This window comes from Nyctibius grandis, chromosome 30, assembly GCF_013368605.1.
Source record: "Nyctibius grandis isolate bNycGra1 chromosome 30, bNycGra1.pri, whole genome shotgun sequence".
Lineage (NCBI taxonomy): Eukaryota > Metazoa > Chordata > Aves > Nyctibiiformes > Nyctibiidae > Nyctibius > Nyctibius grandis.
The window spans coordinates 2,143,056-2,158,108 of NC_090687.1; the positions used below are offsets into that span (position 1 = coordinate 2,143,056).

Here is a 15,053-nt window from a genome sequence, read left to right on the forward strand (position 1 = left end):
AAGAGTCTGCTGGAGGGAATGAAGAGATCACCACACTGGGTAACCAAAAACACCGGGGAACACGGGTGGGAAACACAGTGAGGGGAGCGCGGAGGACGAAGCCAACACTGACCCACAGCAGGGAGCTGCTGGTCTTCTTGGGAGCCTGGACAGGGCGTTTCTGCACCCAGGGCGCAGCACGGGCAATGCAGGCACCTGCTGCTGGTCTCCTCTTGCCTGATCACAGGGAAAGGCTGCAGATTGCTGCCTGTATTGTAAAACGTTTTCATCCAGTAGAAAGGCTCGGTGACAGACAGGCCTACAAGGAAACTAAACCAAGTTCTGAGTTATTTAAAACAACAAAGTAAGCACTTTATTTCCATTAAGCATGTTGTTTTAGTATCACAATGGAATGATGAGAAAACGTTTAAAAAAAACCCAAAAAAAAGTCTCTAATCCCCACGAACAGCGGGGAGGTTTTCAAGGCAATTTAAAAACAAAGGGAGTGACAGAAGTGCCAAAACAGTCCCAACATCACGAGACTCCTCCTCCGAGAGCTGGGCAGGGGCAGGAAGGTGGAATGACACGAAGGTACGAATGTCTGAAGTAGCCTTTGGCGCTTCTGCCTCCCGTTCCATACGTACACGATCTCTCGAGACAACTCCACAGACATCTCCGGACGCAACAAAGTGCTACGTTAGCAGAACCAAGCCCCGGGCGAGGGCTCTCCGTACGGCCGGGATGCCCTGCGGGTGGGCGGTGAGACACATCTTGCAGACAGTGCCGACTCCAGCTTTGGGGGCCTTTGGGTTGGGAGAGGAAAAAAATCAAAAACCAAGGAAGCGTGGTGCGTGAATCCGAGAAGATGTGCCCATGTGCAAGACCCCGCGTCCTGCAGCACTGACAAAACCAGGGAGGAGAGAAGGTGTTGGCAAAAATGAAACACGGAGCCGTTCCCTACAGTGATCAGAACACGAGTCCAGTGCAGTAACTATAGCTTCACAGTTCCAGGGGGCAAACTGTCATTGCAGAGTCTGTAGTAACGCAGGTCATTCACCAGCCTGTGCACGTTCTGGGTAAACGACGGCAGGTCCTGGAAAAGATCAAACACCACATTGGACTGCAAACAGAAGAACACCTACCAGCGCTGTCCTACAGCGGAGAACAGAAAGGAACCGAGAGGGCCAAACACCCTCGTGTATCACAGAATCACAGACTGGTTTGGGTTGGAAGGGACCTTAAAGCTCATCTCATTCCAACCCCCTGCCATGGGCAGGGACACCTTCCACCAGACCAGGTTGCTCCCAGCCCCATCCAACCTGGCCTTGAACACTGCCAGGGAGGGGGCAGCCACAGCTTCTCTGGGCAACCTGGGCCAGTGTCTCACCACCCTCACACCAAAGAATTTCTTCCCAATATCTCATCTCAATCTCCCCTCTTTCAGTTTAAAACCATTCCCCCTCGTCCTGTCACTCCATGCCCTTGTAAAAAGCCCCTCTCCAGCTTTCCTGTAGCTCCTCCAGGTACTGGTATATATGTTCACACATGAGAACAACAGATCCCTTCCCCCAGAGTCTGAGCCCAGGAAACCTGAGTTTCTGCAGCCCAGAACAAGGGCCAGTTTTCCTGCAGAGCAGTTGCCTTCCAGAGCCCAGGGATTTTCCCAAGGCTCCTTTCCTACCTTCACACTTGGTTTCAAACCCCCTCCGTCTCCCATGGGAGAGGAAGCGCTCAGTGGACAAACAAGCTTCAGCAGATGGAAACCACGACCTGCTGCCCTGCCATGATGTTCCACAGAGAGGTTATAGACCCCCCATTTCCTTCACACTCATACAAGGGGCTTGAAAGAATTGTGAGCCATTGCTGCTACTCCGCTGTTGTCCTCACTGTAACCCTTAAACATCTGGAGCAAGATTTTGGCAAGGATCTGAGTGTCCTGCTCTAGAAAATGTCAGTCTACCCCTATGAAAAGTTCCTCCAGGATACATAATTCCCTAACTCCCACAGCACTCAGCAGTCTGAGAGATAAGACGGCACTTCTGCTACCTACAGTGAAAAATCCTTGGCTGGGCATCGCTGAGTATGGAAGCAACAAGAGGGCTACGGCCTCGGAACCCTGCCCTGAGCAGCGTAGGGCTGGCTGCCAGCACGGGCCAGGAGAAAAACACCGTGTCCTGGTAACGCCAGCACTCTGCTGCAGCGCTCCCCCTTCTTACCCTGTCCATTTTGAAATTCCTCCCCAGCACGTTCTTCTGGTTCGAGTCCACACCGTCACAACTGGCCAGGAACTCGGGGAGAAAGGCTGAGTAGAAGCCATCAAAGTCCACGGAGGCCATATTGTAGGTGGCAATGCCGATCTCCTCCTGCAACAGGTCGTGCGACTTGTGGACAAGCACCTGAAGAAGCACGTTCACAAACTGGAACAGCATGGTTGTCCGGAAGATCTTCTGCACAGCGAGAGAAACACAGTTAGGTGTCTGCTTCACAGGTACAACCTCATCGAGGTCAGACCCTGAGCATGGCTGCACAGGGCTTCTTCAACACCAGCAGCTTCTGAGCTATCACAGCAAGGTCCGCAGGCTCTTGCGAGCACAGAGATGATTTTCCAATCTACAAATGGCTACAACAAACTAGATTAATACCAGCTTTAAAGTTAACAGTGATTTGGCCACACTTACCTCATGCGTCTGACCCAAGTTTGAAGCACTGGCATTTAAGCAAACAGCATCAAGTCCCACTCAAACCCCAGCCAGTTTTAGCCCTGCACAGAGGCTCCTGGAAGCCAGGGAATCTGGCTAGCTGCCTGCAGGACACAGCTGTTAACGTGATGGGCTGTCCTTCAGCTGTGACCACAGATGGGAACCTGAAAGCTCTGCTTCCACAGGCTACCCAGAAGGGCAAGACCCTGGATTCCAACTCCAATCCTTCATGACAGCAGCTAACAGGTCTAAATTAGAGGGTCTGGAGGATAACAGCGATGGAGACAACCACCTGGCAGTGACCGACTGCAAACACTAGATACCCTGTGGCTGTGCCAGATGAGGACGATGGAGGGACTCTGTCCCACTGACGATCCCAATTTCTACTTCCTCAGACAAATCACACTGCCACTGTGTGTGTTCTTTGCTTTCCCTCATTGTCACGGGAGGGAACACATCAAGGTTTTGCTTTGACTACAGCTGGGAACCCTCCTGTGCCAACTGCAGGAGTATCAGGGAGGTGGTAACGCCGCTCTGACCAGCGGCCTATCCATCAGGATCACAGCAACAACCAAAGGCTGTAGCATAAAAGCCCCCAAATCCTGACGTTCAGTTTCTAAGTAGTCTAAAACAAGTCTCAGAAAAGCACCCGCCTCTTACCACTCACAGAGTGTGCACTGGCCAACTAGGACCCACCTTGTGGTACAGCTTCTGCTTGGTGTTCAGCGTCTCCAAGTAGAAGAGATTCTGCTTGAACAGGTGAATGTCAGGTTGCAGGAAGGACTGGCCAAACGCCTACAAATAAAGCAGAAATGAAGGAAGGGGGGATTGATATCACCATGAATATTAGACCTGCCAAGCAGAACAACATCATTTTCATCCTGACACCAGAACAAACCCCAAGGAGCCTCTGCTGCTTCTCTGTGCAGCAAACTAATAGGAGAGGCAGTTAAGTCAACTGTGCTGCTGCCAGACCAACGGGAATGAAGAAACTTTGGTGGAAACATGCTCATATCCTTGCAGAACAGTTGCTAAGTTGGGTCTGCTGGGAAGAGGTGGGCCAAGCTTGCACCGAAGAGGAAGAGCGATGCTGAGCACAGCTCCCTCGGCAGGCAGTTTGCTCGGGAAGGATTGGCTGCTTCTCAGGGATGCTAAATTAGAAAGATGTCAGAGATGGGAGCTGGGAGGCTGACCTGGGTGTTACAGGAGCAGGAGAGAGTAAAACAGCCTATGAAGGGAATCCGCTGGACCCCACTTGCCTAGCCTGGTAGGCCTGCACAGACTTCGTGACCAAACACCTCTCACACCCTGAGCTCCTCTGGAACACTGTGCAGATGAGGTAAGCTCTGTACAGAAGCAGGCAGCAGGATTTTATCAGTTGCTGCTCCAAGGCATCACAAACAGAAGAGTTTATTTCTCTGTATCAGCCATTTATTGTTAGATAGACAAAAAAGGCCCAAGTCTGTTCAAGACTGAGCCAGTTCTGGACTTGTATCTCCTGTGGAAACCAGCACACAAACTAGTAATATCCTCAACACGGAACACTGGCTGTTCTCACAACAGAGAATGTTTAGAGAAGAAACGAGACACTGCTACAGGGGAGACAGAGAGGCTTGGACAGCTCTGCCTGGGGACCAGCCTGGGCCTCACTCACATCAAACAATGTCAAGATTAGGAAAGGCCAGAGAGAAACACCAACACAGCTCATGTCAGTGCAAGAGCTCCCTCTTCACTCCTGGAGCAGAAGGGACCCAGTCTTCACAAGCGCTTCACGTGGGGCAGCTCTGCAAACAGCCCTCCCACCTGCAGCCTAAGCACATGGCCCTCCGCTCCCCCGTTCAGTGCCCTGGGAGGAACCAGCCCTCCTCGGAGGCTGCAGAACGTGGTGCAAGCACGCTTCTGTTTACACTGACACGGGCTGGAGCGAAGGGCCCCACACCAGGCACTCTGATAACATTAGGAGGCTGATTTTTTTCTAATTTTGAGTTGCACGACCTGTTTTGGAGACAGTTCTTCCACCTAAGAACTGCACAGGAACTCATTTGGCCAGCTCTGACCTAAGTAACATGGGGAATACAGCCTGTTATTCTTCAAAGCTGGCTGTGTGCACGTGCTGGCCTACTGCCTCTGCCTTCTCTATTCCCTGGGCCAAAGCCTACAGGATATTACCCCAATGACCCTTCTCTACCAGATCCGATGGTCCATGTAAACCAAAAGACATCTTGGTCTCAGGAAAACTTCCCTGCACTGACAATTTGTCCTCATGTTAACCACAAGACTCGTAACAGAAGTAAATGGGTCAGCGTCAGTAATACATTTTTAGGTTCAGAAGCAGGACGAGGCATGGAAAGGAATTAACATTCCTTCCTCACTGCTTGCTCCCCTGCTCAGTGAGGCACTGCTCTGCCTTGTGAGCACATCAGCATGACCACTCTACAAGCACTTTGATTTTTAGCAGTTCCTGAAGGCAAGAACTCACTCAAGACATGGTCTAGTCCCCACCAGTCACATGTTTAATGCGCTGCCACAAGTAGCATATGCTCCATTGCAGAAAGTTCTGGACAACCGCCGAGGCAGCTGAGTTACCTGCATAATGGCACTGAACTGTGCTTCGTTCTCCATCTGCTCTTCTGCCACTCCTCTTTGGACACTAGCCAACACACTAGACTTGAAGAAGTACCGCCAGTTATGGTGGAGGATCCGGAAAAGCAGCTCGAACAACTCTGCTTTCACATCAGGAGATGAGCGCTAGGAGGAGAGGAGAACAAACAACTCAGAGCAGGCTCCTGGGTTGGAACCCCACACATCCCCTGGACCCCACTCTAGCAGCACCCTGCCAGGTGGCCACCCAGGGCAGCGCTTTGCAGCCAAGGTACCAGAGCATCAAAGGATTTCCTCCTAAGGAAGGCACCCAACTCGGCAACTGTTGGATCATGCTAAGAACACATCATCAAGTTTTGAGTTTTACCTCCTGCTTTGAGCACATCTGTAGTTTTAGCTTCTGACAATTCCTGACAAAATCCTCCACCCACGCTGTTTCCAGTTCCCACTGCCTCACCACCCAGTCTTCCCTGCACAGGAACTGACATTTACAGCTCTTGAAAAGCAAAAAGCTTCATTGCTCCCACACCCCCAGCAATGCCTTCCCTTCCCATCTCCCCCCTTCCTTCACCTCATGTGAGAACAGCCCTACCTCTGCGATGATGGGATAGACCTGCTCCATGCACAGTGAGATGACACTGGGTAGAAAAGGCTTGAATACTTGGCCTGGCTCTTGTACCACCACTTGCAGGATTTTCAGGAACTTCTCCACCACCCGACAGCCAGTGCTGCCCTCGTGGAGGATGCTCTCCGCCAGCTGCTCCCTAGGACAAAACCAAAGGCATTGCACAGGAACCTTCCCAGAGATGGGCACACTTACCTAAGGAAAGCTTACCTTAAAGGAAAGCAGGTAGCACCTCTGAACTTCCTCAGCTAATACAGCCCAAGTACATAAGCCACAGAAGGGAGCGAGGCTTTGACAGACCCCCTTCGCCAACAAAAGCTTGACAGATTGTTGGGGTACCCTCAGATCTTGAGTAGGGGCTAACAGGCAATGGGAGGCTCCAAGCCAGTATCATACACTTCCAGAAAGCCCATGGGAGAGCTGAAATTGCACGATGGCCTGTATGATTGACGTGCATGGGCTGGGTAACTTCAGACCTGGAAGTATTTTGCTTTTAGATTTAGCCCTGGGACATGACAAAAGCCTGGACACAAAGGGGCTGGAAACACTACACTCTTTAGGGGCAGGGACCCGCTGTGTGAGCAGCTTACTGAGATAAATCATCCCGAGGGATAAGAAAGAAGTGACCAACATGGGACAATACCTGGTGAACATGTTTAGGAAGGTCTGTATGATCTGCTCAGTGAAAGGCACTCCCATCTGCACCCTCAGTCCTTGAAACAGAGTGAGGAAGAAGCTCAGCATCTCATCTGTCACATCTAAGATAAGAACAGGAAGGCAAAACCAACATGTTAAGGTAACATTCAAGTGCATCAGTAAGTCTTTTATGTGAAATTTGCTCCTCCTTTACAGGGAACCCCATTTACTCTTGGAAATTTAGCAGCAGGGTTGCCATTAGAAACTGAAACCATCCGCCGGTACTACAGGGCTTAAAGATTGTTCATCCATTTCTGAAAACAGCCAGGGATGACAAGTACAGCCAGCACCAAACAACTCGGAACAAACAACACTATCAGCAAGGCTCTTGGCCTGCTCTGCCTACACAGAGTGCACGGAGAGAGCTCTGGCGATGGTCTGGGCCCATCTCCAGTTGCTCGTACAGGGTTAACAGGAAACACAAGCAAATCCAAAACAGCCACACAGCTTGGGATGCCCAGGAGACAGAACCCAGCTGCTTTTTTTTTTTTTGGCATGAACTGAAGAGACCCTTCTGACTTCAGAAGGCATTTTCAGCACGTGGTTGTGCACTTTACCCATCAGCACCGCAGCTAATTCTTCATCAGGCCCCACACGCTTTATTGAACAACCACAGTAAGCTGAAGCTGCTCAGCTCCTCCTTCATACAGCTTCTTATAGCCAAGAAACAGCAACTGCATGAGGCTGCCAGCCTGGACTGAAGACAACAGTTCACTGGAGTCACCGCATCAGCTTGCTGTCTTGGATCCTCTCTGCATTTCAACTTTGTTTTGCCTCCCCCCACGCCTACTTCACTGAGAAAATCCCACCTAGCTCCAAAAGGAACGCCTTGCTCTTCATGAGAGAAGCTGCTGTAGACCTGGGAGTTCGAGCTACCCTGATGTGACACAAACTAAGGCGCTGGCTGCAAGATTGCCAAGCAACAGTCCTGGTTACATCTCTAGAGCCTTTCCTTTACAGGGGAGAAAAAAAACCAAACCCACATCATTTGACCTAATCTGATGAGATCTACTGCTCTTTGTCTTCAAGCTTCTGGAGAGAATGTAAGTGGCAAACAGCCAGACAGGGTATTTCAAAGGGGTTTTTTGTGCTCAGGATCAGCTCCATTCTTGTTTCACTGCTGAACACAACACAAGGCATCTCCGTCTCCTGGAAGTGTGACAAACCTTCATGCCTGTATCCTAGATGGCAGAGGAGATGTCCCTTCCCTGGTCTGATTCAGCCCAGCCCCCCCCGAAGTACAGACTCACATTACACTTAGGCACAGCAAACCCACACACTCCACACCAACACCACCACGATTCTACGCTGACGGACTTTGGATGTTATCAGTAGGTCATAAAGCTACTCACAGCATTAAAGCCTGTCCTATGGTTATACCTGACTGATGAATGAAAGCTGGGAAGAGGGCTAGTGAGACCTGCACGGATTCTTGCAGCGACTGGTAACAGATCTGTCGAGACTTGGTGGATTCTCCAGAGATACTTTCTACAATATCTTCTAAAACGCTGAGTGTCTGGTGGATGATCACTTTGGCTGCAAAATAAGAGAGGTGATACTTCCTGCATGTGTCAAAACTACTAACCAGATGCAAGAAATAAAGAGAAGTCAAGTTCACACACACAGTAACTAAAACAACCTACAAGGCAGCATATACACCAAACCCAGGGTGGAGTTAAAAATGTTCCCAAGAGCATGTTCATGTTTTAAACATTTAAACAGGTTCAATTAGGTCACTGTGGCTACTCGCTTTCTTAAATTATACAGGTTTAGTGCCCTAGAGATGCACCCACTGCTCAGCTACTACGGTGCAGAGACTGAGGGGAGCTGTAAACAGTATTATCTGCAATACACAATGCTAAAGAAACACTGGCCAAGAAAAACGCAGCACATTATGACAGCACAACATACTGCAGATTTCTCTGTCATTCCTACTTCTAAAAGTAATAACTGGAGTGATTGTGTATCAAATGCTGGGAGAACGTCACTGGCTCTGTTCAACCCATGTGAGCAGCCTGCTGATGCTCTTCTAGCGAGGAGCAAACCACCCTCTCCCCTGCTCCCTCCCTGCACACAGCTGATGAGCACGTCAGGGCTGTCAGAAGCTGTGGCACTGCATACTTCCCAACAATTTTTGAAGTCACTCTCAAAAAATAAAAAAAAGAAGACACACCCAAAAGCAATCCCAAAACATACGCAGAAACTTCCAAAGGTGCCTGGACCCCATCAGTTCAGGGCTCTCCTACATGTATACACTCTCTATGGTACTTCACAAGTCTGAAAGAAATTCTTATCTCCCCCTGAAGTTGTTATAACCATAATCTTCATTAACGCTGCCTCCAGTCAATGTTTCTAATACTCCAGTGTGGTACTCCCAGCATTAGGCTGTTAAGTATTCCCAACGCAATCACTGCTAGTCAAAGCTTTACCACAAGCTTGATCCCACCTTCCCTGCACGACTGAGGAAGACAGAACTTTGATGGAAGAGTTCACAGGAAGCCTGGGGTGAGAGTGCCCTTTACACACACACAAGAGAAGAGTCTCAAAAAAAGAAAGAAAACACAAGTTGCTCCTTTCCTGTCCTCCCTATATGCTAAATACAGTTTCTGAGCCAAAATAATTATTAGAAAAACAGCTTAATTATGTCTATCAGCAATTTGCACTGCAGCTGTCAGCACACACACCAAGAAACTTGGTACTCACTGTCCTCCAGCTGTACTTTCCTCTGTGGCAAGATGGCATTGGATTTTAGTTGGCGGTACTCTCTCGTGAGGGCAGAGATGAGGCTGGCGTGGTTGGTGGAGCGAACTGCCCACTGCTGTTCACTCTCTGGAAGATTTGGCCAGGGCAGCAACAATACGTTCGACAGCGCTCTGCACACCAACACCTGGGCCTAGAAGCAACGAGACATTAGGCAAAGAGACACAGTTTTACCGTGTTTGCTCTTCACTTTATGCTAGAACACAACCCTGGGGTGACATTTTACAGCTGTGCAAGACATCCAGCAGCGCTCACTGTTTGAGGAAAGAGTTCAACAGCAGAAGGTGAGCCCAAGTGAAAACTAGCAGCTCTGCGAGGGAAGAGAGAAGCAAAGCTCCATCACTTAAGGGCTGGAACCAGCTCCCAGCTCTGTCAGCCCTTCCCTGCAACACTCTGTTCTTCGTATTCATAAAACAAAGATGACACCACTTTCATTACTCCTCATCTGGTTTACACACTAAGCTTCTACAGCACTTTATGCCTCCATGCCAGCACACAACACAATCATACCCCAGCCTCCACTGGGGCTTTTTGGTACTTCTATAATATAAATACTAACTTGGAGTGAGGTATGTGGAACGCTAACTTAAGTTTCACAGCAAACTCTTTCTGTATGTTAGAATCAACATGCCAGTACTGCAAAGACAGCAAAGAGTCACAGACTGTGTCAGCAAATGAGAAGGGAGTAAGATCCAAGAGCTGCAATCGTGTTTTTTTCCTTATGCTGTTGCTTGAAATAGATCTTTACTGACAAACTATCACTGGAATTCCTGGATATCCACAGCACAGAGATTAAAAAAATGGAGTGGGGGGCAGCAGCTGAGGTTATACCTCGCTACAGTAAGAACCGAGGCACAGCTTCCCAAGCATCTAATCTACACTCTTCATGGCTGAGACAAATCACCTTATCAGGAAGCCGCTGAGCAGAAGTGTCCGTGATCCTGTTGAACACCTTCTGTACTGCTGGGATGCTGATCAAGAACACTGGTCGCACTGTGGTGGCTAAAGAGACTAGCAGGTGGCACGCGGACAGCAGCAGCTTCTCCTGCACCTGGAAGAGAGGAGGCACACGGTCAGACTGCCCAGTAACACCACCACACAACCATGCGGTGTGACACTGGTGTCAGACAGCACAGCGAGCTGCCATTACCAGGTTTGTGCAAGCAGGACAGTTTATACTATTTATTTCATAGAATCACAGACTGGTTTGGGTTGGAAGGGACCTTAAAGCTTATCTAGTTCCAACCCCCCTGCCATGGGCAGGGACACCTTCCACTAGACCAGGTTGCTCCAAGCCCCATCCAACCTGGCCTTATTTGTCAATCAGAGCACAGGTCAGGTGTGGAAGAGAAATTTCCCTGCTTTCAAGCCATAAAATCATAGGCATATAAACTTAGTCTAATAACTGGCTTACTCTCGTATTAGCTTGACCTACAGTGCTACTTAGAATTGCTCATGGTCTCACTCCACAGGAGACATTTGCATGGCTCTGGCACATCCAGCTCTCTCTGATGCACGTCAGGCCCCACGGCGTGGTCCAGAGCAGACCGTTAACCACCCGAACACACCCCCACTGCCACTTGAGGGTCTCCTGCTCTCAGCCCAGCACTGACAAAGGTACCTTAGAGCTGATGAGGGGTGTGATGGCCTCCAGAGCGGTGGAGACGAGAGAGATGAACTGCTCCGGGTTCTGCCGGTGAACCTCGCTGTAGAACTGCGCGAGCCAGTGCGCGTAGGCCTGCAGGGCTGCCAGGGACTGCGCGTGCCTGCGGAGGGGCACGGCAAGGGTGAGGGACACACGGGATAAAAGGCACACAGAAGGGCACAAGTCCTGAGCACGGTGAGTAGTTTTGACAGTGTACTGGGAAAGAATATTGGTGTGCTCAGACAAAGCTGGCAGCTTTTTCTTTAAAAATTGTTTACTACTATTTTTTTTGTCCTGGACCCTGTACATTCAAGGTATATCTAAAGGTGTGCTGCAACTGGACTCACCCACTGAGCCAAAGGTATAAATTGATAAGGTCAAATTATAATCAACTGGTTGGTTGACTATAACCATAACCTTTGTTAGGCTAGCGTTAGAAAATGAATCACAGGTTTCCTCAGGGACATGGGACAGAGAAAAGGATGAAAACCCCTCACTAACACATCATGGAAAAAACCTCCCAAATTATTTTAAACTAGAAAACAAAAGATGCCATTAAAAGAATATCACCTGCTCAAAACTCAGTGCTAGTAACTTGGGATTATTAAGAGAAATCCAGGGAACTATCCAGTAAAATCTAGTGGGGGTTTTCAAGGAGCTGCTGCTACACACGCAATTGCAAACTAGAACAAGCACTTGACGTGTTCAACCTTAAATTCTGCTCACAAGACGCCAGCCGGCAGGAAACAGCCCTAGGAATGGAAGGGCTCTAAAAGGCTGTCAGAGTGGTGGTCTATTACTAGCAGCATCAAGATTTCACACTTAATGTCAACTTCTGGATCGGAGGCATTCGTTTATTTCAGAAATGGCCTGCGCAGCTGGAAGGCATGTGTTTGTCTTGGAAGCCAAGGGCTCGAAACCCTGTACTAGGAAAAACATCCTTTACCTGAGCCATAGATCTGACTTTGGTAGCAAAAAAATCCATGAACTGGAACTATGTACTGACAGTGGTCCATTTCTCAAGACACCACTATTGTAACAATTATTTCATCGTTTAATTACACTGCAAAAGAACTAAGCTTTTACAGCCATTAGTACAGGGCACAATAATAGTTTGCTTTTAGAACTAATATAATGGGTATTTTTACTTCTCACCGCAATTTTATTTTTCTTTACATAACCTGAGTACACCAATTTGAGGAAACACTGGTCCAAAATGGTGGCAGCAGCCTTGACCTTCAACAGTTAAAAGAAGGTGCCCTCCTGGTTGTCTAGCAATCACTGGAGAAATGTGATTTTCAGAATATTTGCCAAGTGGTTACAGCACCAGATCTAGGAGATCTAACGCTTCCACCACCCCACGCAGGTACCAAATCTGGATACACTCATTTGCAGTGTATATACATCATACTCACACGTCGGTAAGGTCAGGTTTCAACACCGACGGTACTGCAGTTTCAATGTTGTACAGTTTAATCTGGGATCCATAGAGCGTTACTTTTACCAACCTGGAAGCGAATACACATATAGTAGTGTAAAGGGACTGCAAGATGGATGTACACACGTACAAATCCGCTTGAGCATCTTATCTGAATGCAGCTGTTGGCCAGTCTGTGTCAATATTTAGCTAATACATAGACAAGATTTAGACCATTTAGCTGAAAATAATTTAGCCTATTCCATTGTTTGTGATAAGATGGAACAAGTGTGATGTTCCTGCATGGAAGTGAAAAAACATAACCCATGCAGCTGTGTAAAGCCCTGAAACTCTGTATTTGCAACTATGTGCTAATTAAGTTTCTTGGAGATGAAGTTTCTTGGAATCAAATGATGTCTGCCTTTCAGTTTTCACAGAGCTTTTCATTTAAGAAAAGAGATTTTGGTGATTTAGCTTGGAGAGATACAACTCTGAAGTAATCAGACTCCACATCCCATTTCCTTCCATCACAAATGCAGATGCTGGAGCACAAGTACCTCAATCTTTTCAAGTGATTGATTTTATTTAATCCCTCCTATTAGTTGGTTAAGGATTTAGAAAGCCAGCTGGGAAACTTAGCACTGATGAATGTAACACTTAAGGTACTGCCCACTGACTTCTTTGTATCTCAATTTAATCATAACAAGGGGAGGCAGAAAGAAACCTTGGCTTTCACACTCACTGCAGTGGTGACAATTGCTCCTTTTACTGGTGAAGGGACAGCAGCTCCCCTACTCATACCTACCTCTCCACCACCGTAAGAGCATCATTGAACCTGGCAGCAAACACATCCCCAATGAAGTATTCTGCCAACCGACCCACGGCCTGCAGCAAGGAGCTCAGGTCCCTCAAGGAGCAGTGCAAACGGCGGCAGTCGTTCTCTGCAGTGATGTTCAGCCTGTGACCTGCAATGACATCATGGTTCATTAGCAACGAAGCCAAAAGACCTAAGTGGGAATAATCCCTCGTGCTAACAGCCACTAAGAGCCTAGCAGTCTGAAAACTCATACTTGGAAAACCTTGTGCAAGAAAAACCACGTAACCTTGGGACTAATAAATGCAGCTCTTTGGGATGGGAAACCTAATTACAAAGCTACAGGAAATGCAAAGTTTATTTTAATTACATTACAAGCATTCTTCTTAAATTAGCTCGGCAGTGGGTCACAGTTCAAGTCAGAGCACTGCCCAAGTGACTGAAATACTCAAACTGAGTAAGACAAGTTCAGCTGTTCTGAGTGCCACACTTCAAACTCCTCCTTAACAGACAAAATGGATGTTACCAACTATTTCAGCCTTTTACATATTTATTTTCTTCTATTTCATACTAACACCTACACAAACGGGAGCCTTTTTGGTTATCTGTTGACATGGAAGCGCAACCCCAGCTCTGCGGAGAAGGTCGTTACCCAACTCCCTCTGCTGGCTACAGCACAAGAGGTGTTCCAGCAGCAGAAGCTGGAACAAGAGTGTGTTGGCTTTGGATGTGAAGGGTGGCTATTTACTTTCATATTTCTCAGATACAACAAAAATACCAATAACTACATTTGCCAGTCTCATTACCTATGCAATTGTCCTACCACTCATTTGTATATACCTGGTCTCCAAACATTCCAGACCTTTTAGTAAAAAAGCAAACATGTTCTGCAACACCACATCAACTAAAATCTGTTTTTCTGCCCGCATTTAATCTCAGATTAAGTTTTTAGCAACACACTAGCCATTTTGTACCATCGGCACCAGCGTACTACCACCCAGTTCTGAATCCCCAGCTGCAACTGAGCTGCTGCTGCTGATCCATCAGCCAAACAGCCAGTCCACTCGACAGCTTCTAATACACATTGTTGCTACAGCATTAAAAATTTACACGTTGCTTATCCTAGGTCTGAATTGATCCTAAAATTGGAAGTATTTTTTCCTGAGCTGTCTATACAACAATTGTCATTCTGTCACGTATAGCAATATTGAAGATATAACAGATTCCTCTTCTGGTCATACCAGAAAACAAATATAAATATATCTCACTACTACTACTTTGCTCCTTCCTGAGAAATAAGGAACAAAGCTACACTCATGCTTTTTATTCAGTTGAGAGCACTGATATCTTTGTAAACGACTTCACACATGAAGGCTCCTGAAATGCCAGCTAGATAAGTCTTCATAAACTACTACTACCTCTTAAATACTTCATCTTCTCATTGACTCACAATGGTTTTAATTCAAGCCTAAATAAAAATGGCCCTGTGGTGGACAACTTCACACCAGATCTGAGCTCAAAGCAAACAGCAGTGCAACCTTTCTTTCAATAAGTTTTAGTGGGAGGAAAAAAGGAACCATTATGCCTCCATGTTACTGTACTATTTGATGCCACATACTTGTTCTTAACACATATGGTATCTTCATTTCAAGTATGAGAACAAGGGAAGAACCATATCAATAAAAAAATAAATCATATTAGATTTTTGTCTGCTATTGGAGTTTGACTATTGACCCGTTAGACACCACACATGTGTTCAGATCCTCAACAGAATACAGAAGAAGCAACACCAAAGCAGGTCTAGAGCGTTTTTGCAA

General features: G+C 47.5%; 1 protein-coding gene across 3 annotated transcripts in view; it reads right to left on the bottom strand.

Annotated features, from left to right (window-relative positions):
* Window positions 1–326: 326 nt before the first annotated feature.
* XPO6 (exportin 6) overlaps window positions 327–15,053 on the bottom strand; it is a 53,416-nt gene continuing 38,689 nt past the window's right edge. For 2 of the 3 annotated variants that reach the window (XM_068420234.1, XM_068420233.1), the window contains exons 13-24: window positions 13,228–13,387; window positions 12,421–12,513; window positions 10,982–11,126; window positions 10,265–10,411; window positions 9,304–9,493; window positions 7,981–8,136; window positions 6,548–6,662; window positions 5,872–6,043; window positions 5,265–5,426; window positions 3,375–3,473; window positions 2,196–2,426; window positions 327–1,072 (exon numbers count right to left, since the gene is read on the bottom strand). In XM_068420234.1, coding sequence (XP_068276335.1) covers window positions 971–1,072; window positions 2,196–2,426; window positions 3,375–3,473; window positions 5,265–5,426; window positions 5,872–6,043; window positions 6,548–6,662; window positions 7,981–8,136; window positions 9,304–9,493; window positions 10,265–10,411; window positions 10,982–11,126; window positions 12,421–12,513; window positions 13,228–13,387 — 1,772 coding nt within the window. In that variant the 3' untranslated portion in view covers window positions 327–970. The remainder of the gene's footprint in view (window positions 1,073–2,195; window positions 2,427–3,374; window positions 3,474–5,264; window positions 5,427–5,871; window positions 6,044–6,547; window positions 6,663–7,980; window positions 8,137–9,303; window positions 9,494–10,264; window positions 10,412–10,981; window positions 11,127–12,420; window positions 12,514–13,227; window positions 13,388–15,053) is intronic. The other variant, XM_068420235.1, reaches the window with a different exon arrangement.